At 48.6% G+C, this 25,587-nt stretch overlaps 2 protein-coding genes across 3 annotated transcripts in view; one reads left to right on the top strand and one right to left on the bottom strand.

Moving 5' to 3' along the window:
* The window catches only part of LOC144125568 (elongation factor-like GTPase 1), a 128,915-nt gene that overhangs the window by 81,661 nt on the left and 21,667 nt on the right, over positions 1–25,587 (bottom strand). For both annotated transcript variants that reach the window (XM_077659060.1, XM_077659059.1), the window contains exons 16-18: positions 24,276–24,555; positions 20,622–20,754; positions 13,674–14,538 (exon numbers count right to left, since the gene is read on the bottom strand). In XM_077659060.1, the coding sequence (XP_077515186.1) occupies positions 13,674–14,538; positions 20,622–20,754; positions 24,276–24,555 (1,278 nt within the window). The remainder of the gene's footprint in view (positions 1–13,673; positions 14,539–20,621; positions 20,755–24,275; positions 24,556–25,587) is intronic.
* On the top strand, positions 372–12,816 carry dsx-c73A (doublesex cognate 73A). Its single transcript, XM_077659064.1, has 4 exons — positions 372–1,399; positions 8,283–8,522; positions 9,024–9,282; positions 10,391–12,816. Exons 1-4 carry the CDS (start codon positions 1,280–1,282, stop codon positions 10,462–10,464), a joined length of 693 nt encoding a protein of 230 aa, XP_077515190.1. The 5' UTR covers positions 372–1,279; the 3' UTR covers positions 10,465–12,816.

Here is a 25,587-nt window from a genome sequence, read left to right as displayed (position 1 = left end):
CGAGAACGACGGAAACGCGCCGCCGCCGGCCGTCGTCGACCTTGATGCATTTTGCTACCGCTGGGGCATTTTTCGGGAGAGGCGCCGAGTTTCGCAAAGGGCGCCAAGACAGGCGCGCTGCGTCTTCTTTCTCAACCGTGGTCGACAGCCGGCCCTGCTCTTGCTCCTGGGGCGCGCAACGATTTTCCGGGCCACCGGGCGATCCGATGCAGAATGGCATTCGCGGATTCCCCCCGAGTCACGAAGAAAGAAGGGGCACGCGGGGGGACGCAATCGAGGCAAATGGGACGCCTTCGGGGGGTGGGAGCAAAAGAGACCAAAAGAAAGAAAGAAAAAATGAAATACAGCAGCAAAAGAAAGAAGAAGATGGAGAGAGAGATGGAGGCGACGGGGGAGCGCGGGATTGTCCACCTGACCCAATTAAGGGAAGTCCGAGGAGGAGCCAGCCGGGGCAGGTGAGAAGCGGCCGAAAATGTGTTTAATTTGGGGCACAAGCCTACGCCCCCCGCTCGCCTCCTCGCCCCTTGGAGATAGCGCGCGCGCGAGAGAGAATACGTTTTTCGTGCTTGGCAAAGAAATGGCCTCTTCGACGGCGCGCGCGTCATAACAACGACGAGACGTGTCCCTGGAGAGACCTCATCATCAGCGCCTGCGGGCCGACAGGCGCTGAATACGGCGCCTTCATCCACCAGAACCGATTTCGGCTCGCACGGACAAGGGGGGAAATATAGGGCGCGCTGCCGGCGGACAACAAAAGAGCGGGGCTTAATTCGACGCATTCCACCTGGCCGAACTGTGTGTCTGCCTGTGTACACAGAGGACCCAGTTCTTCTTCCGGCCCGCCGCGAGGGGGCGCCGGGACGGTGGCGCGTGTCGCCGCATGCGGTGACGCCCGCCGCGAACCAACGGGGCCTGTCGGCGACGACGCCTTAACGAGACCCGTGACGTCAGGCGCCAGCAGCGCCCTCGGCGGCGACAGCCGGAAACCGACCCATACCACCGGCACGCAGGCAAAGAAAAGTCCCGTTACGCACCGCCGTCCGCTTCAAAAAGCGCGCCGCCGCATCGCAACGCGGGTGGCAAAACCTGCAAGCACAGTGAGTGAGGAGAAAGAGAATAGAGAGAGAGGAGGCGCTATGATGCGGCAAGGGCGAGGGAAGGACCGCTGCGTTCTCATGTCCGCCGCCGTTATCCTCCGTCCGTAGTGTACAGTAGACGCGGGCGGCAGCGGAGAGCGCTCCTCCTTATGTGGTGTGGCCGCGTGACGACGTGACGAGGGATGCCTGCCAGCCACTGGGCCCTAGCCGGGATATTGACACTCCTCGCCCCTCTGTGGCTGGCCGACGGCGCCTGGGCCAAGCTTGGCCAAAGCGGCGGAAGCGAGCAGCACCAGTCCAAGGTCAGTGCGGTGTCTTCCCTTCGCGGTACGATACGCCGAGCTCGTGGTGTACGCAGTCTCACGAGCTCCACCACACGGGTTATGAGCGACGCCGTAGAGGAAGACTGCGGGCTCGTTTCGACCCTCTGGCGTTCTCTAACCTGCGCTGACAGAATATAGTGTGAGGTTGCCGAGAACAACCTGACAGCGCAAAGAATACAGGGGAGGTCTTACGGGTCACTCTTAGAAGGGGGCGATCCCATTTCAACTATGTATTTCTTGGACATTTTCGCCGAAAAAACTGGGTTTTTCCAAGGTTCTCTTAGTAAAATATCTCGCTTATGGAAGAGGGGGGGGGGGGGGGGGTGTTGTAGCTAGCCCACCTAAAATCCGCCACTCACAGCATACGGGCGTTCTTGTATTTATCACTTATCGAAACGATAAGGCCACGACGAAGGCCACATAGCCACTTAGCTATACCACGGCGGGTGTGTGTGTATTTCCGTCACAGCACAGGGATATACAAAATTCGAAACGGCTGCGGGCAGCAGAGCACGAGTTCTGATTTGCATACTGGTGCGCGCAGGTACCGTTTCGAGAAAAACAAAACTAAACGCTCCCGCAGTGTGGCTGATTTTTTTTTTTTTTTCAGAGCACTGGTGGTAATACCACGTTGTGAGTGCGGCCTAGAGTCTTTTCCAGGGTTACCTGCGAACGAGGACATGGCCAAAGAAACATTGTAGCGCTGTTGTAGCGTCATGCGACGTCATGTTGTAGCGTCATTGTAGCGTCATGCGACGGTAACGTCTGCAACTCCCACTCCGTAAACTGGAAGTACAAGAAAAACAACCTTCTGGCCCGAAGGAACATTCAGGGTGCAGTAAAGCTTTCAGAACCTTAGCTGGACGGTATATGCAGACCCCTATGGTTGTACATACAGGGCTTCGTATAAACGCGCGTTTGTGGAATAACAGCGAGAGCTATGATAAATTGACGCTTATTCCACCTCAGAACGTCCTACAAGCCACAGACGCCGTGAAAACAAACTAGACTGCAATACGTCGACTATTACGTAAGCCGATAACTGTGAAGCAGCGGAACTGGTGTGCACAAAGCACACACGACCACTTTTCTCATTTCACGCACCGTCAGCGTCTTAATGCGACATCGTCAAAAAAAAAAAAAAGACCGAGCGAGAGTGTCTGTTCATGACCAGTCACGAGCCAATGGACGGACAAGCCTCGGAGTTGTGCGTTCTCTCCTCGCGAAACGATGGCTGGTATGAACACAGAGCCCACAAGTATACGGACGTCGGGCACAGCACACCCGACCACGTTCACGTCCCTACCGCGTAATAGCGCGCACTGAGGCCACCGGCCGTCTTCGCCCGATTCAACACCAGAACAGGGCCCGTCCTCCGCGGTTCTTTCTACTCGGCGGAAAAGCAAAGACAGCCACGAGAAGAGAGCCTCCGAGCACAATGCGGGACGCAGCGGCAGGGAACGGAGGCGCGCTGACGTGACGCGGGCGTGCCACGGTCCCATGGATCGGCTATGCCGCCACTCGCGGTCACGGCAGCAGCCGTGTGCACGCACATGCGACGTCGGGAGCGTCCTCGGTCCACGGATCACCGCGGGCACGACTCCCTTTCCTCGCCGGTGGGGCCGCCGCCGAGAGACACCGTGGCCACTGACACCGCCGCGGGGACAGCGGCGAGAGACCGCGGTAGCGCCGCTTAGATACGCATGAGCTCTGCGAGTTCGAGCAGCGCGCCACACGCTCAGCTGTCGGGGCTCCCGCGACACGAGGGTCGCCATACAGAACGGTGCGCTGTTGTAAATTCAAATCCGAACGAGGAATGAGCACGGGAACCGTCGCGCTGTCAGGCCGCGATCGTCGTTTTATAGCGTTCGACAAATTCGAACATCCTCGGAGTACAGTCGTGTCTCGATAATATGGACAGTTTGGTTGGTTCCCGAGCAACTGTCCGTAAAGCGAATCGTACGTATTAAAGAATCGCGAAGGAAATATAATCAGAAAAGAAAAAAAAAACACACGCTATGATTAACGTCTGCTTCTGCGCGCAGTGGTGGTCAGCGAAGTTGAAATCAGACACAATTTTGGGAGACCCTAGCCCATTATTCTGGTCTCCATTATGCCTGAAATAATGCGCTGCAGCTTCATGCGCCTAGTGATCTATATGTGTGATACGCTTCATGGCTGGATGACCTAACCCTTAATACAACTGCTTACACCCCACGACTCAGCCGGTTGGCAGCTGCTGAACACGCTTGCTATGTAGCATAACGTATACAGAGAGTTCTCTTCGCAGCCATTCATGCAGTGTGGCAAATGGTAAGGGGGCGTTGACTTGGCAACGTTGCACTTTAAAGCGTAAAACCTGAAAAGGACAGGACCTCAATCGGTGAATTTGAAATTTTCCATCGCATTACTCTCGCGGTCTGCTCTCAAAATGTAGGGATGGAGACATCCGTTTGGGATGGTAGTTTTTTTTTTTTTAATCACTGCTGTCCGTAATAACGCGACAAAAATACACGGACCCCAATGGGCAGTGTGCATTTTCCCTCTGTCCATTTTCCGGACAGCGAGTTTCCATATTAACGAGGCGTGATTGCATTGGAATTGCCCATAATTCGTCTCCAACATTAACGGGGGGTCGTATTAACGAGGGACGACTGGAAGTGCTCCAGCGCCATGTCTCTTAGGGGGCCGTTACAACCTGCGACGCATATAACCGGGGAACGCAAATTAGCGGGGCGAGCGAGGAAAACAAGTCGAAAGCAAGCACAGCAGTCGTGCAGCACGACTATGCTGGATGAAGGATGACACCGGTGGCCACACGCACTGGTGACCGCCACCGGACGTCGCGTGCTGACTCATATTATCCCCCTCTCTCTCCGGCTACAAACGTCGATGCAAGACGGATGACCAGAGCAGGCCCTCCCTCGCTCTCGCCGCCGTTTGGGAAGCACGCCGAAGACGGATAGCGGGACTGCACGCAGCACAGTACCGGGTTCCCATGCAGCCGGCCAAGCGCTCCCTCCCTCCCTGGGGCTGTAGACTGAAACTGCGGCGGCGGTGAAACAAGCGGGAGCCAGCGCGCGTCTCCTCGGGGCCGCTTTCCCACGGAGATGCGACGACAGCGTGAAAACGTATTCGCGAGAGAGACGACGACGTCGCGTGCGCTGGGAGAGATACATCGGCGGGAAGACTACCGGTCCTCGAGACGTCCCGGCGGCGAGAGTGCCGCAAACGAATGGCGGTTTTACCAAACAGGCATGAATGTGCCATGTCTCTCTTCTTGCGCTACCCCCCCCCCCCCCCCCCCCCCCCCCATCTTTTTGACTGCAATTCATCTGCGTCGACAACGCACTTTCTGTTGCATGACATCCAATCGCCGGAGAACGCAAGGGGAACTCTAGACGTGAATTTACTAGACTATCATCATCATCATCATCCAGCAGCAGGGGAGTTACGCACAATGCAGGACTTAAGGACTCTCCCACACATCAACCAGGTCCTGTACCAGCTACGGCCATCATATCCCCGAAAACTGGTTACCTTGCAAGGAGAAAGGTATGACGTGAGCGGAGAGATTTGTATCCGGTGGGCGATTACCACAGGAACCATCCGGGGGATGGTTACCCTAGAAGGAGGAGGGTACGGCGAGAGCACGAGGAGGCGCAACCGACACGTGGCTGCCATGGGCACCAACCGGAGGGTAGTTACCCTAGGAGGAGGAAGTTATGGCGAGAGTGCAGGAGGACGTACCACGGTAACTAACCCGCACGTGTTTACCGTGGAAGGAGGAGGGAGGATATGGCGATGGCGGAGGAATGGAGCACGGTCCATCTGCGACAGCTGCTGCGAAACACGCCGCCCGAGGAGAGAGTAACTGGTGGCGCCGCGCTTCTAGAACGGCGTACTGCAGTGCAGACCTAGACGAAAACCGACTATGTGTGGAAAACTGAAAAGAGCGCCCTAGAACTGTACAGATGTGAGGGCGCTCTCAAACTGTCTGCCTCAACGTATCATAATGTGTAAATACCTTAATAGCTGTCGCTGAATCTCGCATGAACCAGTGATAACCGTCGTGTCACTTTTTTTTATTTTACAAAGACACTGACTCCCTCAAGCTAACATTCTAGCTTTTCGACCGTGACCTGTTCTTAGCCTTTTGGAAGTAAAGTCTGTGGAGAGCTAGGGGCCCTCTCCCTCTCAGCGTTCGTATACTTTCAGCAACGGGTGTCGGACGCGCAGCGCGCTCCATTCCTCGCGGCTTAACCCAACGGCTTGCCAGCAGCGCGATGGCAAACCGCGAAAAGACCAGAAGCGACCGCTGCTTCTCCGAGCGTGGCAGTCGCCGCCGCTGACCGCTCCGCGTCTCACCGCTATCTGCCCATCAGCCCCCGCGCGCTTCCGCCCCGCGCGAGATTTTTAGAACGGCAGCAGCAGGCGACAGCGGCACAATGGTCGAGATCGCAGAACGCGTGCGCGCGCTTACGGTGGGAAGAAAGCACCGCGCCTGAAAAGGCAACCAGCGCCGAAAGCATGCAAGGCGCTCGTTTCCGCTACCCCCCGAAAATGCGCGGCGCAACGGCGGGGGAGAACGTTTACAGGCGCAGTCGCGGCCGCAGAGAACGGAAAATGCCTCGGCGGTCATGCGGCGCGGTTCCCTTCCGCGTGCTGTTCCCCGAAGTGTGATGTTTGAAAAGGGAAGGGGCTGACCGGTCAGCTTGGGTGAAACCGCGAAACCCAGCCAAGGGCATCGGAGGAGGATAACGAGGGCGCTCTCAACGACAGAAGAGAGAGAAACGGCTCTCGGAACAGTTCGGCCCGCACAACCGTACATATATAACGGTTAAAGAGCCAAGGCTATCCTGCAGCGCCCGCGCAGAATTGCAGCCGGTTAAGGGTCGGCCGGAAAGAAAAAAAAAAGAGCAAGTAAATGCTGTGGTCATCGTTGCGGTCACTTCCTTCGTCCCTGCAAACCAGAGATGGCGTGCTTGCTCTGTGACGATCGGAAAGTGCAAACACGCGAAAGAAAGCAGGAAAGAACTTGGAGCTGGTCCGGTGATCCTGGGTACACAGAAAGCCTCGTTACCAGAAAGCGCCGCGGCTGTGCTTGATAACCAGAAAGGGTTCGCCGTAGTTAAGAAAATCAATCAAACAAACAAACAAACAAACGAACGGACACGTACCGGGGACCTGATTCCTCGCGTTGCTGTTAACCCCCGTGTGCCCTGCGCGGCCACTCGTGAAATGCGAACGAATCCGTGGTCCTGCTGTCCTGAAAAGCGATGCGGTGACCTGAGTCCCCGGAATGCTTTGCGATCGCACTGCGCCCGCGGTCACAGTTGCGGACAATGTTCCCGCGCTGGCGAAGCCTTTTTGAAAAATTCTCCCGTTTCGCCATCGACGTAGCTGGCGGTTCAGTCAGCACAGAAAATTTATAGGCGATGCCGGACGCTCGTTCTTTATGTGCACGGTATTTCGGACGTGGCATAAAGCGCTCGAGGATCGACGAATGCTTATGACATATCTGGACGCAATGGATGGTCATGTGGTTTTTTTTGTTGTTGCTGATCTTGGTATTCTCCATGTTCGGCTTGCTGTCAAGCCGCCGGACCGCCCGTCGGATAAAGCTTTTTGTGTAGCCGTTGCTCAGCAGATCAACCAGGACGCAATCGTCCTTCGGCTGATGTCGGGTGATATGATTTGATATTTATGCTCGTTGGTAGCGTTGTGTCTTACTGTATAGAGAGAGAACGTGGGCTTCCTGATCGCTTCACTAGCAAGTCGAGAAACGGCATGACCGCTACTCGTTTCACATCTCGATGGTCGGTTCAATAGAGTTTGAGGTGTGCGAAGAAGTCTTCGACGAATGATTTCTTCACGATGGCAAAACAATTACCCACGGACCGGAGGGGTCCCCATCCATCGCCAGTTTTACCGCAGTCACTGAGATTGCCTCTCCCATTGCTGCGCCACTGGTTTCCTTCAAGGATCCTTCTCTTTATGGGCTATACCCGAGACGTAAGTCTCGCTAGGCAACCGTCGTCTTGACAAAAGCGTCTTGACAAAGCCAGTGCTGATTTCGTTGACGTTCTTCCCTTCCTACAAATTTCTGTAAAAATATTCACGTTCCAATGGACGCATCTGTAGTGAGGTTCCTGCGCTCGGGTGGCCTGAATCATCCCCCTGAACTATCCACAATCGTTGCGTACCGCCTCTGCCCTCGTCAGACGGGGACAGCTCGACAGCCTTGATTCGAGATTCCTGGGGGCCACGCCATGCCGCACCGCACCCGAATGCGGAACCGACGTGAAAAGGCTGAAAAGGCCCTCCAACACGCCTCCGCATATATAACGCCTTTCTGTCAGGAGGGTCCACGCATCGCGCGCGGCAACCGAAGCAATCCGCCGCACGCGGTACAGCGGGTTTCGTGTGGGGACTCTACCGCTCCGCAGAGCTAGAGAACTACAGGCGGATCCGACTCAAGAACGCCGCGGCGGATGCACCTCATAGAACGACCTCTAGCCAATGGCGTCGCCTGGTTCTCATGACGTCGCGGTTGATCCCCTGGCGTGAACTCGTAGGTGGCTGGTAAGTGCCTCCGTGAAATGAGATTAACCGGGAGGCCACGGCAACCGGCCCACGCCATTGGCTGGAGGGCCACATTTGAGGGGTATATGATGCTTAGTTCTTGAGTTGTATCCGATTATAGCAGAGCCACGTTGTTCCTTCCATGGGCTTTGTAGTTGCTCTGCCGTTCAAGAATCATGCCGGAAGCATATCCCCGTCGGGAAAGTGCCTCGGTCACTCCCCCCCGGACAGATGCACAGTGTACCCTCAACAGCGCGCCGTCCCGCTTCGGGCGCAGGCACAGCGTCACCGACCGTGGGAGCGGCGCGGAGCGGTGGCGGTGCGCGGTGGCGGCGCCCTGCCGGAGTGCGCGGCGCAGCAGGTGTGTTCGGCGCTGTACGTGCGCGTCAACCGGACCCAGCCGCTGTGCGCCTGCCCGGCGGCCTTTGCCGAGCCGTGCTCGGATTCGGCCGAGCTGGACGAGCACACCATCAAGCTCGTCTCCAACGACAGACAGGGAACCTTCAACCTCATCAAGGTACGTGCTCTGCAACTGCAAACCGCGCCGCCGCGGTACGCAGGCCGCCTGTACGCGCGAAACATGCGAGCTTCTTGGGTACGCACGCGGGGATCACCTATAAAGCTCCGAAAATACACAGGCCACTGGGTTTAGGTACTCTTCGGCGCGCACTGTGACTCCTTTCAATTCGCCCGCGTTGCGGATGTCTCGAGGGTGAGAGGAACCGTCGTCCTCCCACCCCTGGAGCTCCAACTATGGGTGCAGCAAGAGCACCTCTCCAGAAGCAAAACCAAAGGCCAATATACTCTTTGCGCGCTCTGTACGTATAGGTCGCAGTTAGCGAACGTCTCTTTCCTGAACATTTATGGAGACGCCTCAAGGAACCTCACTCTTCCGATTAGCGCTAAATAGACAACTTTCGAAAAGTACCACCGGGACGGAGTCGAACAGCTTCGTGAAGTGAGCTCCGTCGCGCGCGTTACGGTGCAGTAAGTGCAGTGACTGGCACCCGGCTTGCAGGTGTGTGAGCCGGTGCTGTCAGTGCGGAGGTGCCAGGAGCCCCGCGACTGGCAGCTGCTGGCGCTGCAGAGCACCCGCACGGGACGCGCCCACTACCTGCTGGTGTGCCGCTGTCCGACCGGATCGAGGCTGCTGGGGCCCGTGCGACACACCACGCCGCCGTACGCCAACATCCCGGGCATCCGCGTGTACGGCATGCTGTGCGCGCAGGGGCCCGCCACCGCGATGCCGCCCAGGGACAGCAGGAACTTCCACAAAGGTACACTTACTTCGGACACGAGCTTCCTTGCGAGCCCAACACTGAACAGCAGGTGACAAGTGACGCCACACCGCGATCGTCTCCTGTGACCGTGTAACGAACAGCACAGCGGGCATGGTCGAAAGTAGCAGAAAGATGAGGAAAAGAACAGGTGCAGAACACATCTTTCCGATTACAATTAATTAAAGCGGCGCACCTCACCATTAAGAGGGAATTTTTTTTTTTGACGTCAAAGATAATTAGATGGATGTTTTGTAAAAGCGATACTTGAGTGTTTAAAACCCGGCATCGGTTGCCATGAGCTTGGAAAAGCAACATACAATACAGCGCCAGACTGCGTTCTCTAGGCCAGTACTTAATTTAGAACTGCACAAGCGAGGCTTAATATTCAGAATCGTACTGCCCTGTGACCAAACTTGGCATTAAACGCAGCGATCACATGCATTGCATGAGTGTACTCCATTGAAGTGGGGTCAGGTCAAAGAATAATAAAAAACGCGTTAGTTCGGCTATGCATATATGCAGCTGCTTTGCTGGCAGCAACCGCAAACAGAACACTGATTATAGAAAGGTGCAATGTACAGAGGGAGCAATTTACTCCTGAAAAAAAAAAAATGTTGTTCATGAAACTCTCGGTGCCAAAACGCAATAACAGAAGCCACCCATCGAACGATAGTCGCTGATCTTGCACCCATGACGCGAGGAAAAATCATCCACCGCTGCTCCGACGATCATCGTGCAGCGCGTTATGCACTGCAGCAACGAGATACGCTTAAAGAGCAACCATAAATAACTTGGAAAGCACGCCCTATTTCCATAGCCGGCCGACTTCAAGAATGGTTAATAATTTGAAGGCATACGTGGGGAGAATTGCTCAGGGAAAAGATCCACCTGCGTTAACGAAATCCGCCCCCGAAAGCGAACACAGACGCGAACATGCGGCTACTGCAGCTAGCCTCAATGATCTCTTATCAAGTTCCTATGGGTAAAGACGCCAAGATGACGTCACTACGGCAGCCACTGCCGCAGTGTGGACCTAGGTCAAATCGTCGCAGCACCAACATAGCGAGGGCTGCTCAATGGCCAAGTTGCGCGTCTCTTCTCTCAGGTTTCTACCCGGAGGCTCCCTGGCCCAGGATACTGGAAATGATCAAGAAGTCGGGGCTGCATCACAAGCTCTGACGTCCAGCTCGGGGTCTGGGACGAGCGACGACGGCATCCCGGGGTGGCGCCAACGTGTGACCTCGGCAACACAGAGATGCAATGCCTTTAGCGTGCTCATAGGCGCCGGTGCTTCGTGACGTCAGCCCGTTCTGTTGGCCCCTCGCGCGTGTGGGAGAGCGCGCGAGGCAAATGTGTCGAATGCGGCCACGCCGTCGCGAATGACTGGCCGTCAACCAAGCAGACGCGGTCAGCAGTGGCGGCTGATGGACTGATTCTCGAGTGGCGGCGCTATTTCGTTCGCTGCGGTGCGCGCGAACGCAATGACAGCATGCACACTTGCCGCGGAACATTACAAGCCAGCCGGTACAATCGTAAAAGAAACACATATAGGAAATGTGGCAGTTCTGCAGCCCCCCTGCATTCCCTTTCGCTGCATTCCCCGCTCCACTTCGGCCGCCTTGTTAAGCAACAATGCGTCCAATAAAAGTGAAGAAGCCCACCAAGTATAAACCAAGCGCGAAGAGACAAACGCAGCGTTTTATATTTTGCAAGCTGGCAAATTCGTGTCGCCTTAAAGAAAAAAAAGAAAGCAAGAACGGCAAGCTGGCTTCGCTGCACAAACACTCACTATGCAGTGAAGCCACCTTGTCGAGCGGTAATGAAGGGAACAAATGCTGAAAGGAACAAGTCGACATTGAAGAAACCGGTTTTTCTCTTGTTAATTCAAAAGCTCCATGTGAATCAGTTACCTAAAATCCGCTTCCACGAATGAAAGACAAAATGCTGAAATTTCAGATATGCTTAAATTTTAAGGTCCAAATGTTCATGAAATCGACATCCCATGTGGAAAAAAACAAAAAAACTTTTGTTTCATGTCTCTGAACAAATACAAGACAATTTCTAGCCATGTGTCTCAAGCGACAGCCGCTGCATTAGTTGGTTTGGCTTCCACATATCCGCATCAGCAGTACTGATTAATACTGCCTGAAAAATGTTACATACTCGCTGTAATCAGGCCTTCAGGCATGCATCACACAGACCATGTTGAAGCCGAAAACATTTCACTTGCAAGCGTGTCTCTGTTGTTCGTCGTTTGTTTCAGCTTGTGTTCATGCAGTGTGCTATGAACACGTTAAATTTAAGCGTGAGTTTTTCTCGACAGCTCAGCACATGAGAAAAACATGAATGAATTTTTGTGCACGGGAAGTTACTATATCATGAAACTGGAGTGACCTTAACATATGCAAGTTGCAACATGAGAAGTAGGTCTGTGCATGGAAGATGCTGAATAAATGAAAGAAGTTAAAAGGTAATGAAGTGAGTGATGAGTGTGCACACATTAGCCAGTGCTGTGCCTTGCCGTTCCTACCTGCTAGGGAATTCAATTTAAACCTAGGCAACAAGTCCTACAGTTGTACCAGGCATGAGCAGCACAATTCCTGATGTCTGCAGGTGTTGCACTTATGCTTAGCACAAATTCAGTACCCCTACTCTGCATGCCATCAATACTGCCAGACTGTTTTGTTATGGTAAAGATCTATTTGCAGAGGGCCCCACAAAGTGCTGAAATGACTGATGAGAAATTGAGTTATGCTTTCAGATGCTTTCAGTTCCAATATGGTCAATACAATCAGGCACCAATAAATGTGATTCATTTCATCAGTTTGTAGCAATCAGTTTCATGAATCTTTAAGCACATTTTTCCATTGCCATAAGCTTGATACTGCATATCAAAACCAGGACAGTAGCTTGACTCAACTGTCACAGTAAAAAAAAAAAAAGTAAATAGAGTGTCTTCTGACTTCTAGAGCTGCTACTTAATTATTAACTAGTGAGTAATGTAAATGTGCCAGCAACTTATATTGATAGCAGCTGGGCAGAGAGTGACTTCAAACGAGTAGAAGTCAACATTTAATGCAACCGCCATTAGACCGACCATACCTATGGCTTTTACACTCCCACATGCATCACCTGGATGTGCTGTCAGCAAGAAAATATGATTGCCAAATATCTTGCAAATCTAGCTACCTTGACATATCCAAGCTACTTGTAATGTGTGCCTTATATATAGTATTTATTAAGTGTGCTTGCAGATATATTTGCAGACAGCAAATGTGAACGAGTTCCTGACAGCTAAGAAACTAAAAATGTTGACCATGTATTATTTCTGGCTATTAGCAGATGTCACCACTGAAGGCAATGCTGCGAGAGATGAGCATTGTATTAAGGTCGCTTCAGGCTTACTCCGAGTGTGCAGTGTTTCACTGCATAGTTTCTAAGATTTAAGTATTTGAATGTGTATAACTGGACCATATGCAATGTACAGATCAATCTATTCATTGAATGCTCAATAAAGTGTTCCTCCATTGCAAATAAAGGCACGTGTTTGTGCCATTAGCTAATATGCTAACTTATGTATGCCCTGCCAATAGACAGTGCAAGTGCTGTGGCAGCCATAATATATATATATATTTTTTGCTTAATCGCTGCATTTGGCCAAGCTTTCAGTCGGCCCAAATGATACTGCGCAGTCGTCATACTTTTGATCTTATCAGTAAGTTTTCTGTAAAGCCACGGCTTGTATGTGACAGTTATCAAGCATAACATACCACAATCCATATTTTTTGGTAGATCCCATGCAACACTATGCAACGCAAAAATGCACCTAGTTACAGCCCAAAGCTTGGCTCAGTCTTCAGCTCATTTGTCATTGAGCATGGAATAGACAATTCACTCATCAAACTACATATGCAGTGGAAGCAGGCAGCAGCAAGGTGCTGCAGCCGGAAAAATTCACCTGATATGTTTACCCTTGTGGTAATGCAAAGTTCAGCGATAACTGGGGTGGTGCAAAATACTGATGTCAGGAGGAGTGTTCAGTAACTCCGAGTACAGGTATGGAATGTGTGTTGCGTTTATGCTGCTACGCTCCAATTAGTGTCACGAGTAAGCTCCAGGGACAGCCCTTTGCTGAGAAGTTAGAGCAGCCGGATGCAGCAACTAGTCGTGAGGTGTGGAGGTATTGGTGCGGGGTAAGCGTGGCACAGTTACATGCACAGTCACAGACCACTGTGCTTGTCATGCCAGACGCGCGCCTTATTTAACAATAAGTGATCCATCACTGGCAGGTGCACAGATGACACTGTGATTTCGCCAAATGTACCGCACACAGCTTTCACTGCAAAATGAAAAGCAAGGCAAGAAAAAGCATGCATGGAAACACTCACGAAGCGCATCTGAGGTGACCTGGATGCTGCAGCTGTACATAGCACAGAGAAGTCGCTGGGGCTGAGCTTGGAAGGCCCGTCGGCAACCCTCTTTGACAGCTGATATGATCTGGCCAGACAGCGGTCCATAGGTACCTGGGTCTTCCACAGACCGGTTCAAGTTCCACTCATCCACCACAAAGGCAACACCCATCATTGGCTCCTGGCACAAGGGGCCCATTAACGTAGCTAGCTGGAAGCCACTCACAAAACTGTGGTCGTAGTCGGCCAATGCCTTGGCCCTACTTGAAACAGGACTTGCAGAAGAAGTAACAGTCTGTTGCTCAGTGTTCTGTAGCTCATTATCATCATTTCTGCATCTCTGGTCGCCTCCTGGCTGTCTGTGGAGTCCTTCCGCACTTGGCAGTGAATCATTGGCGATATCACAGATTCCACCAAGCTCTAAAGTTTCCATTCCCGCAACATTTGAGTCACCACCTAATTCAGCAGAAATAGCTTCTTGGGGGCTAAGCTGAAACACCGGTGCCCTTCTATACCCAGAAACCCTGTTGAGAAGCATATTGGGACCACACCTCCGAGGACCAAGGGACCAGATTTGGTCCATTGTCTCTTTGGGCCAGCCGGCATTAGCAAAAGACTGGGCCAGGGACTTTCGGAGCTCAGCTATGTTTTTGGACAGAGATTCTGGGAGTTTGTGACCTCTAGAAGACAATGCCTGGTCGTAGTCTCGAATGAGGGATGTGTGCTTTTCAAGGAGCTCGGTGACATCCTGGGGCAGAGGTTCAGCTCGCAACTTGATAACAACTTGTCGATTCGGAGTGCAAATTGTGACCGTTCCGTCATCTGCGATATCATCATCAGCATCCTGAAAGTAGAAATGGAATGCTCTTTCATTCTACTTTGCGGCAAAAACAGCTACCTCTGCAGAGTTACATTTGGTACACATTAAAATATATTAAATAACAAAGAAGGTTATAACAGATTTCATGAAAAGTGGGCGCTTGCAAAGATGACAAAAATCACAAAGGCATACAATGCAAATTGGCATATTTGTCCTTTTTCCCATGTATGACTACAATTTCCCTTGTTGTGAATATTATAATCATTAATAACTTGTGTACGTAAGACAGGCATTTAGTTGTTGCCCTAACTAAAGTCTCCTAACAGGGCAGAAAAAGAACAGAGTAAATTTCGGGGTGGTTCGGCTGTTCGCCTATTTCAGTGCCAGTAATAGCCATTGCAAAATGCATCCAGAAGCTTCAAACTACAGTGAAATAGGACACGAGAAAACTAGAAGTCCACGTTGTAACCTGTAGTAACAATGGCACACATGGCAGTGCTATGGTATGGCACGGAATTCGACCCCTGGCCGAATCTCTGATGGCAGAAAGCTGAATGCAACAAGCGAAGAAAATATGCTTGCGGAGCAGGAGCTTGTCAGCTACGTGCACCCGAAGCATGGCAGCCGGTGATGCCGCCTAAAAAATTACCACCTATATAAAATCTAAAAATAGGGTCAGTCAAACATGTGAACATTCCTCAGCAGAGCACAAAAACTTCACAATTTTGCCCCTGCATGGAATGATAAGATGTGTACATGGCTACCGAAGGTAGAGTCATGGGTCCCCCATTAATATCGTTCATAAGGCAGCTGGAGAGCACTTGAACGCCCGAAATTTTGCACACTGTACATTATGCACTTCATGCCAAAAATTCGTGTCAGCTGTGATCATACCATGTCACCAATATTATACTGTAACATGATGCCATAAAACTAGGCTTGTGCAAATATTCGCTTGAATAATAAAATATTCGACATTTCATTCAATCGGAATGTTTGGTATTCTATATCTTAAAGTATTTATCTCAAGCGGATAACGCTTCTGGAAGCTTGCTTTGTTTGTGTGTCTTTCATGTGGTTCAACATACTTCCACAGGAAGACATCAGGGTGTGCGAATATTGAAATTTTTGAATACGAATCAAATACGAATATTTCAGAAAAAATGGCTTCGAATAACGAATCAAATATCGAATACCTATTCAGTAAGAAAAAAATATTTCAGAAAATGATAAATAAACAAATGCCGTTGCACTTACGTTTTTCTAACTACTGTATGTCCTTTGCAACTAAACTAAACAAAACCAGACTGACTCATCATCATATTAACAAATACATGATGTGCACAGAAATGTATACTACTTCATTAGAGAGCATAAGAGTACCTAACCTGTAATGTGGTCATGCAAAATGAAATCCATAAAATGACATGACTGGTAACTAAAAATAACATTATGGCTAGTAAAACCTCATTATTCTGAGTTCAAGATACCGGAATAAATACCCCATTGATCTGAAGGTCGATTTATAAAATGCCTCACACCCCCCCCAAAAAAAAATTAGAGGTCACTGCGGCTACCCCCATTGGAGGAATGCAAAAGCTTTGACGCCTCCTCGACACTCGTCGCCTTTCAAATTTGGCGCCATGGTTGCTTTTCCCATTTACGTAATTACTCACAATAATTAACCAGTCTTACTCCGATTATACCTTCTTTTCATCTCAATCACCCATTTCTCAAATACGCGGGTTCGATCCCGGCCGCGGCGGTCGAATTTCGATGGAGGCGAAATTCTAGAGGCCCGTGTACTGTGCGATGTCAGTGCATGCTGAAGAAACCTAGGTGGTCTAAATTTCCGGAGACCTTCACTACGGCGTCCCTCATAGCCTGAGTCGCTTTGGGACGTTAAACACTCATAAACCAAACCAAACCATTTCTCAAATTTGGCCCCATGATTCGTTTTCAAATTTGGCGTCATGGTTTTTTTCTCGCCCCATTATTATTCAAACATCCATTGACTTTTGCTTATAGTTAATTACCTAATTGATGCATGTGAATCAAAATTTTTTAATCGATTACTTTTGATTTATAAAACGCTTTTCAATTCATTCGAAATTTTTATCTCGCTTTTTGCACATTTTCCTACTAGTTTACCGTCCATTCCCATTTTAAATTGACGTCTGCGCTATTTCGGCGTTTACATTTTTGGCTCTAATTAATTAATTAAAAACACTATATATATAATTTTTTGGGGGGAGGCACCATCCTCACGTCTTTCTCTTTCGATTACAACCATTCGTTTGGTGCTACCTCTTCTGAGAACGTCACAACTGCTGCGGATAGGTTATGATGACACGCTTTGCGGACATGTCCCCGTCGACATAGCCTAGAAATGCTTTCACATTAAACAAATCCTGAAAATGCGAAAATGCTGTGAAGCCTTATGTGGAAGCTCCACTGCACAAAGACCAAAAAGCCCGTGTCGAGCGTGGTTTCGGCTTGCTGGAAGAACAACGTGGACGTAAGCGAGGAGAATGTATACACAAGAAAAAAGAAATGACCAGCGACGCGCTAGTCGACGTCCGAAAGCAGCGCAGAGCTGAGTTAGAAAGAGCGGCCAATGTGCGGAACGACAGCTGCCGTCACCGTGTGCAAGCAGCAAAGCTCAGAAACCGAAACTCCGCGGCCAGGCAATTTTTTGACCTAACGACGGGTGCCCAACGATCGTTGTCACGTCTACCATTATGCCCACTTAAGAGGTGCTTGACGACGCACCATGCAGTTGGCGGGATTTTTACACCATCGCTTGCCCTCCTGTATCAAGACTCGCCCCTATGGGAGACTCATGCAAATTTCCGCAAGTGGGCTTTCCAGCATAGCATAGCTGATCAAAACGAGATGGCGGAGCTCAATATAGGGGAATTGTGAATGCGATACATCGAATGTCATGGGTGTGGACTTAACGTCCACACCCATATGGAAGGATAAAAGAAAAACAGTGCGCTTCTTCGTGGTTAGAAGCGGATGGTCGGCCACCTTGTTCTCAGAATAACGGCCTGAAGGGCGAGTTGGTGCATGAGTTGGCGCATGTGGTGTCTCTTTCTTGTTAGTGTCCTTGTTTGCGCCGCCGTTCATTTAATTTTGTTCTCATCACGCGTGTTATGCGGGAAAGCCCACTCGCAAAATTTGGCGCGAGGTCCAAGCAAAGCAGAGTTCGGATGTGATCGGTCTGCGCGATAAACGACGAAGAAAGCGAACAGGACATTTGTATTGTCTTCCTGGCACTTTAAACTCAATCGTCGGATAATACTGCGGTTTTGCCACGGTCGAATTTATGAAAGTCGGCGCGCGGTATAGATCGCTGGCGAAAACTCAAGAATTTCCGAATATTCTGAAATTTCTCAAACCCGCCACGGAGGCTCAGTGTAAGTTAGGGCGCTCAGCTACTGAGCCGGAGTTCCCGGCTGCGGCGGCCGCGTTTCGATGGAGGCGAAACGCAAAGGCACTCATGATATCAGTGCAGGTTAAAAATCCCCAGGTGGCCCAGGTGGTCGAAAATATTCTGGAGCCTTGCACTAGGGCACCTCTTTCTCTCTTTCTTCTTTCACTCCCACCTCCCTGTGAGACAATTACTGCACCATTTCCTTTCCTCAAAAACCATAAACAAACCATTTTCTCCAATATGAATATAAACTGAATATCAAACATATTCAATTCGCATTCGAAACTTCAAATTTTTGCACAGTCCTAGCTATAAGCAAAAGCTGTGCAACCAAACATAATTACAATTAAGACCAGCAGTGGGAGGCAAGTGGCAATCAAAGGTGATAAAACAGCACAACTTCCACGCCTTCCACTTGTGTGCTGAGTGTACACAGTGGCCCCTCCCACACATACACTTTGCACTTTTTTCATTTTTTCGAACAGAGCCTGGACATAGTCCCCCAGCACCACAGCACGAACTTGATTAATTTTTGTATTTTGTACAAAGCTCTCTCCTGTCCTTTCTCTCTATCACTCCCCTCTATATTTCTCCTCACTATCCTCTCTCTTTCCCTTTCACCTCCCCTGGCTGCAGCTCAAGTGCTTAAGATATTAGATAGCAATTGTCGAGCGCGCGCCAGGCCACATTATTTCCTTCACTTTTTTTCTTTTTTAAGTAGACCACTACTGCTACTGCTACTACTAATACTAATACTACTACTACTACTACTAGTACTAATACTAATACTACTACTACTTGTGTGCAGCTCGGCTAGCTTAGCGGCGAACAAAACAACTGAACTGCTAATGGTCCTGTAGTTTCGGATTCGGGTGCAAAGCATGCTCCTGAAGTTACCTGGTGAACTGGAACCTTGCTCTTGCACTACCAGCCACTTGTTGGGGAAAACGACCGCCAGTGCGAGCTGGGTATCTGACGCACAGTTTGGATTTTCAAAAGTGGAACTGATTTGTATATGAACTAATATTTTCCTTTGACGCAAGGAACAGCATGAACCATGGCAGGAATGGGCACTGGCAAGTAGTGTGTAATCTACGTGACTTGGCAGGACCTATCTCAAACCCAGCGAACCAGCCGGCTCCGTGTGTAGGTGACTCAAGTAACACTTGTTGCTGGGCTAGTCGGTGCATACGCATAGTTCTATGTACAAGCGTTAGCACAAAGTAAGACACAATCACAAGAACGGTGGACAGGACAACGTCCACCAATTTCATGTCCACCAATTTCAAATGGGCATTTTTGCAAAAGCTTTCAATGCTTTATATGTATCAACACAGCTTCGCTAAGTATGACAAAGCTTCAATGCACTCTCTTATTTTTCATGCAATCGCATTGTGTGTTAGAAAAATAGACAATTTTAAAAATGCCTATATTGTAATCCAAGGCTTCAACCTCTTGCCTCTTTTTTTGCATAAAAGGTATTCTAAATAAAGTGTAACCTCTCTATAGTAAAGTTGCTCGAACCAGCAAAAATCGTTACCATATCAGTGTCGTTATTATATCAGTTGTCGGTGATAGCATGGCTCCGAGAATGCTGTCTTGCTCGAACCAGCAAAAATCCTTACTATATCAGTGTCTTTATTATATCGGTTGTCGGTCATAGCATGGCTCTGAGGATGCTGTCAGGTAATTAATTTGGCTACTTACAAACCACATTGTATTAGTTCAGAAAATAAACGTTTAGAATTACTTTCCATCTTGCCCTAATCATCTCATTATGTGCTAATTATTTATTTTTGCTTATCACATTTTATGTTATGTTCTTGATTTCCTCCAAGTCTTGGGGAAATATATCACATATGCACGAATATAAGGGAAGGCGGGGTGAATTTTGATTCCATGTGAAAAACCAAAGCTTTGCTTGAACACGATGTCGCCTTCCAAGGCTTAAGTGTCATTTAGATGGAAATAGTTACGAAACATGCGCGGCACAATCGAGCACGGCAAAACCATCCACGCACTGCAGCCATGTATCCGCTTTTTGCTGCTGCTACTTCATACTTTGTGCCTTGCGCTTTCCAGTGCTACAAACGTTCGCCATTTTCTTCCCTTGCCTACATTTCACTGCCTTCTTCTGAAATTTGCAGTCAGCTTTATTTTTCCCTGCGGACCCCGCGCTTTGTCGCACGGTCCCAAAGCTTTCGAAAACTTGGCCTCTCCTCGCAGCTCATGAGCCTGGTGGTTAAGTCATCTCAAAGAGTCGTTTTTTTTTTTAAAATCATCTTCGATATTCTTTGCCTCCGAATGTTGGTCTTACGATTACGCTGTTTAGTGTCTGTTGCTCTGAGATGTCCTAGACTGTGCGCGTGCCGCAATGTCATCGTTCCGCGAGACTTACGTCGCCATGGCCAGTAGCTCTTTACTATATCCGTTTCTTTATTAAGGTGTCATACTATGCAAGAAAAACAAGTAGAGTCGCCTATGCAAGGCGAAATGGAACTGCAGTTTAACATTACTATATTCGAGTTTTTACTTAGCGGTGCTAGGTATTCACTTCGAAATCATTCAATGAAAACTACTGTTCGTTTCAAACCAAAACAGCCTCCGTACGAACAACCGGCGCCACAATGGACTGAATAGTAAAGAAGTATACAAATAAGTGTCTCACGTCCTTTGGTGCCTTCTGCAGAGGGTTCTTGTCCTCTATGGCCTCATTCACCATGTCCACTTTGGGCGGTTCCACAATGGTCTCTCGGAAGGGCACAATAGGATCTGACACATTCACCTCGACCTTGGCAAACCTGAACAGCATAAAGACAAATAAAAAAGACTGAAGCTTTTAAAAGAGTTTATTGTAGACCTGCAGCGATGGTGCAACCGTAGAGCATTCACCTCTCGTGCAAGAGGACTGTGGTATGAATCCTGGTGTAGTGAAATTCTTCATCGGATTACAAAAAAAAAAAAAAAATAGCATGTCGATGGAACTGCATAACCAGGCGAGGGGTGCAACCTGATGTCGGTGACCAGAACCGACAACGCACTCCCTCACCAGAACAGGATTTGGTCACCCTGCTGTACTACTTGGCCACAGCCTCCTATATAAATAAACAAATTCCTCAGCCCTCAGTCCCTAGCAGCTGCAGAAAACTGACCAAGGCGGTGCTCAGACCTGTGATGCAGCAGAAGGTACTAAGAATCTCTGGCATCGGACAGTCCGCCATTGGAAATTGAACCTGGCCTCATTTAATGCAAGAACTTTATCCAGTGAGGCTAGTCTAGCAGTGCGGTTCGAGGAACTAGCGGGCATTAAATGGGATGTCATAGGGCTTAGTTAAGACGACAGATGAGGCGTATACAGTGCTAAGCAGTAGGCACGTACTATGCTTTCGTGGATTAGCAAACAGACGAGAACTAGGTTGGGACTCATCAATCAGGATGTAGCTGGCAAGATAGAGGATTTCTGTAGTATTAAAAAAAGGGTGGCAGTAGTCGTAATTAAGCTTAATAAGAGGTACAAACTGAAGGTGGTGCAGGCCTATGCCATGATGACCAGATCGTCGCAAGCTTATATGAAGACAGAATTGGCAATCAGCAAAGTAAAAGCATAGTGCACTGTACTGATGGGCGACTGCAGTTCCAAGGTAGGCAAGAAGCAGGCTGGAGATAAAGCAGTACGGGGCCATGGCATAAGCTCCAGGAATAGCAGGGGGGAGTTATTAGCAGAGTTTGCACAGAGAAATGATTTACGGATCACGAGTACCTTCTTCCGCAAAACAGAGAACAGGGAAGTGGACATGGGAGAACTGTAATGGTGAGACTAAAAGTGAAATAGACTCCACACTACGTGCCCACCCTGGCATCGTGCAGGATGTGGAGATCATTGGAAGGATGCATTGTAGTGACCCCAGGATGGTAAGGTCTCGAATTTTCCCAGATTTGAACATGGAACAGAAGAAAATAGTGAAATGGAAGCCCCTGAATGAGTTAGCGGTAAGGGGAAAAGTAGAGGAAATCAGGATCTTGGTGCAGAACATATTCAGCTTTAACTGAGAACGACGACCTTAAAGTTGCACTAAACAGGAACCTGAACACGTATTTTTACTGCGGGAACTCGATCTACATGTTCCGAGCAGTTTTAGAAACTTCCATTTATTGTCCTGTGTGGCCGATTTCAATAATTTAAATCGGAGTAAACGTCCCGGCTCCCACCCCTTTTTGAACTCAACGCTGAAGGTAGGAGGAGTCAACGAATGCGTGGAGTGCCTTTAAGCCAGTCCTGTGGCGGCTTGCCGCTCTGCCATCGGAGCAGTGATACGTAAATCAAAGAGTCCACATGGACTTTTATTTCCGTGGGCCTAATTTGTGGCTATGCTGTATGCAACTGAAACTATTTATTCCCAGAAACCTACAAAACAAAATAAAAGTGAAAGCGAAGCCGCCACGGGACTGGCTGAAAGGCACTCCACACGTTGGTTGACTCCTCCTTCCACCAGCGTTGAGTTCAAAAAAAGGCGGGAGCCGGGACGTTTAATCCGATTAAAATTAGGGAAATCGGCCGCACAGGACAATAATTTGAAGTTTCTAAAAATGCTCGAAACGTGTGGATAGAGTTCCTGCAGTAAAAATAAGAGTTCAGATTCCTCTCTAGTGCACCTTTAATGTTCAAGCAATGAACTATACTCCCAAAGCTATCACTACGGAGAGCGCAGTAAAAACAGGTTGTAGGATAGTTGGACAGCATACCAGCAAACTCTCTCAGGAGAGAGACGAAAGTTTTAATTAAGAAACACCATAGCATGAAAGCATCTAACCCCAGAGATAGAATATAACTGGCACAGCTATCAAAGTTAATCAATAAGCGCAAGGTTACCGACATAAAGAATCTTATCATGGAGAGAATCGAGCATACTGTAAAGAACAGAGGTAGCTTAGAAGCGGTGCAGAGGAAACTAGGCATAGGCAGAAATCAGAAAATCAGAATGCATGTCTTAAGAGACAAAAAGGGCCATGTCATTAGCAATGTGGATAAGTTAAAGCAGCCGAAAAGTTTATGCCAATGTAATCAGGATGTTAATGAGAGAGGCAGTAGCACACCGCAGTGGGACATCCCACCAGTAATAAAAGAGGAAGTAAAGAAAGCCTTAGGAGCAATGCAAAGCGGGAAAGCAGCTGGTGAGGATCATGTAATGGCAGATCTGTTGAAGGACGGTGGGAAGATCATGCTAGGAAAAGTAGCCAACCTGTATACACAATTCCTTAACACCTTGGGCATACCAACACTAACACCATCTTAATCCATAAAAAAGGAGATGTGAAGGACTTAAAAAATTACAATCGATCAGGTTACTGTCCGTTGCCAATATGGTATTTTTATAAGGTAATCTCTAATAGTCAGGACTTCAACCAAACTCAACCAAACGATCAGGTAGGCTTTCATAAAGGCTACTCAACAATAGACCATATTCACATTATCAATCAGGTGACACAGAAATGCGCAGAATAACCAATCCTTACATATAACCTTCATAGATTACGAGAAAGCATTTGACACAGTCAAAACCTCAGCAGCCACCTGATTCTAAACGCACATATATCTGACTGAAATGTTCTGTGCTCTGTGAGCATTTACCCATGAAAAAAAAAGAGGGGGGGGGGAGCACGGCATAATGTGACATTTACAACACTGCTGGGAACATTATCACGAGGGGAATGACTAGTAAAAAGCATCATTAAGAAGTTGAGCGAACTAAAAAATCACAGGAGGTTACAGAAATTACAAATATAAGCGGCATGCTAAACCAGCATGCATGCTTCGAAAGATACTGAGATAATGTCATGCAGTTGTGATGCCAGGTTCAACCAAAGGGCGAAATTCGAAACTGTTTGAAATCTCAAACAAACCAACCTGATGTGTAAATGCGCTGACTGATTAACTAATATAAAATTTGCCACTAACTGTTCATTTGGGTGCACTTGTGCTAGTGAATGAAAAAAGCTTGATGGCAGCAATAACAACATATGCATTCGACAATTACCAAAAGCAAAACTGTGAAGTCTGTCAGCCGCAATGCATTTAAGCATGACTAAGAAGACCCTGGAGACCTGGCACATGTCATTGTGACAAGTCCCAGATGGAGCAGGATCACCTACACATCATCATGAATCTTTGAGAATGATCTAGTACAGTCAAATATGCCGGACAGTGCATCGCACGTGGGGAAATAAGTAACCATAAGGCTGCATGCTGAAGGCAAAAAACAAAATATAGTTCAAAAATAAACATAAAAGACATGTGGAAATGTTTTCGCTCTCAAGAACATACCTCTCGGTGAGGTCATTGAGGCATCGCTCCAGGTGGACTTCTCCAGCAGTAAGCAGCACATGCTCCCCTGTTTCCTGAAGCAGCACTTGGACACAGGGGTCGGCTTGGTGCAGCAGCTTCAAGCCACGCACCAGGGCACCCATGTCAGCCAGACGCCGTGGCTCTATGGCCACCCGCAGAATGGGTGTCACAGGGCCCCGCATGTCCGCAAAGGGTGCGCATGCCACTGAACTGGACAGTGTGGCTGTGCGCACGACGTGCTCTTCCAAACCTCCTATGCCTGCATTCACGGAAAGTGAAGTAAAAAAAAAAGGTGAATGAAAAAATAAATGAAAACAACCTGAAGCCTTAGTATTTTCAAACAAACCACTCTGCACAAAGTTTCCAATTTTCTCTCCTTATGTCTCAAGATTACTGATCCAGTGAGAAATTTCTCGAGGTACTCAAACAATGAAAGTGAGAAAAGGATGCCACCACTGCAAGCAGCTGCTGGACATTCCAAAAACATGACTGCACTCAGAAGATACAGGTCAATTTACGAAAGAGAGACATGAAAAATTTAAGCTGTAATTTCTTCTCACTCAATACATTAAAAATATTGGTAACCATGGAACATAATGAAAAATTGCAGAAAAAAACTCAATTTTTCTTTTTTCGGGGTATCTTTTGTAAAATGACTTTGGTTTAAGCGCTGCAAGTCCAGGGCACAACTTTATGCAGTGAAAAATTGAAGAGTTCATTTGCAATGGTGATGTGCCGATCATGTGCTCCAGAATACTGATGTCATACTGTGCAATGCCCACTGTTCTCCAATTAACAACGAGCACGTGTTTGTCAGTTTCTACAAAACACTGCATGCATTTTAGTTCTCTTGCTGTGAAACCCCACCAATCTGAAAGAATCTCAGGTTGCAGAATTTGAGGGTGTGCAAGGTAGCAACCATAGGATGACTGGTGTGGAACAAAAAATATGCAAACCTTCACAGTTTGCAAGCATTGCACAATTAGTAAATGACATGATGTTGATAACTGTGATAGCTATAAAAATGTTAGAAACCAAATCTACATCTCAGATGAAACTATTTGTAAACTGATAATTTCGCACCAGCAGATTCCGTGTTGCAGCTCACAGTGGTGATCGTGCATGCGTACAAGGAAAATGTTATCTGAATTTTGATCCCTTTCTTCCTTTAAAACTAATGCAAGGAAGTGTGTAAACAGAAATGACAGCTCTGAAAGCTTCACTTAAATTAAATGAATACAAGGTCAGGTGGTGCTGAACATGAGGCCATTTCATGGATGCACATACAAAA

This window comes from Amblyomma americanum, chromosome 3 (genome assembly GCF_052857255.1).
Source record: "Amblyomma americanum isolate KBUSLIRL-KWMA chromosome 3, ASM5285725v1, whole genome shotgun sequence".
Taxonomy (NCBI): domain Eukaryota; kingdom Metazoa; phylum Arthropoda; class Arachnida; order Ixodida; family Ixodidae; genus Amblyomma; species Amblyomma americanum.
Note: the sequence above shows the minus strand (reverse complement) of the source record. Positions and strands in the feature narration are given on the sequence as shown.

Coding starts and splice junctions, on each gene's coding strand:
- dsx-c73A (XM_077659064.1), top strand. CDS start 1,280: ATGCCTGCCAGCCACTGGGCCCTAGCCGGGATATTGACACTCCTCGCC. Junction 1,400..8,282: donor GCGAGCAGCACCAGTCCAAG/GTCAGTGCGGTG, acceptor CTTCGGGCGCAG/GCACAGCGTCACCGACCGTG. Junction 9,283..10,390: donor CAGCAGGAACTTCCACAAAG/GTACACTTACTT, acceptor CTCTTCTCTCAG/GTTTCTACCCGGAGGCTCCC.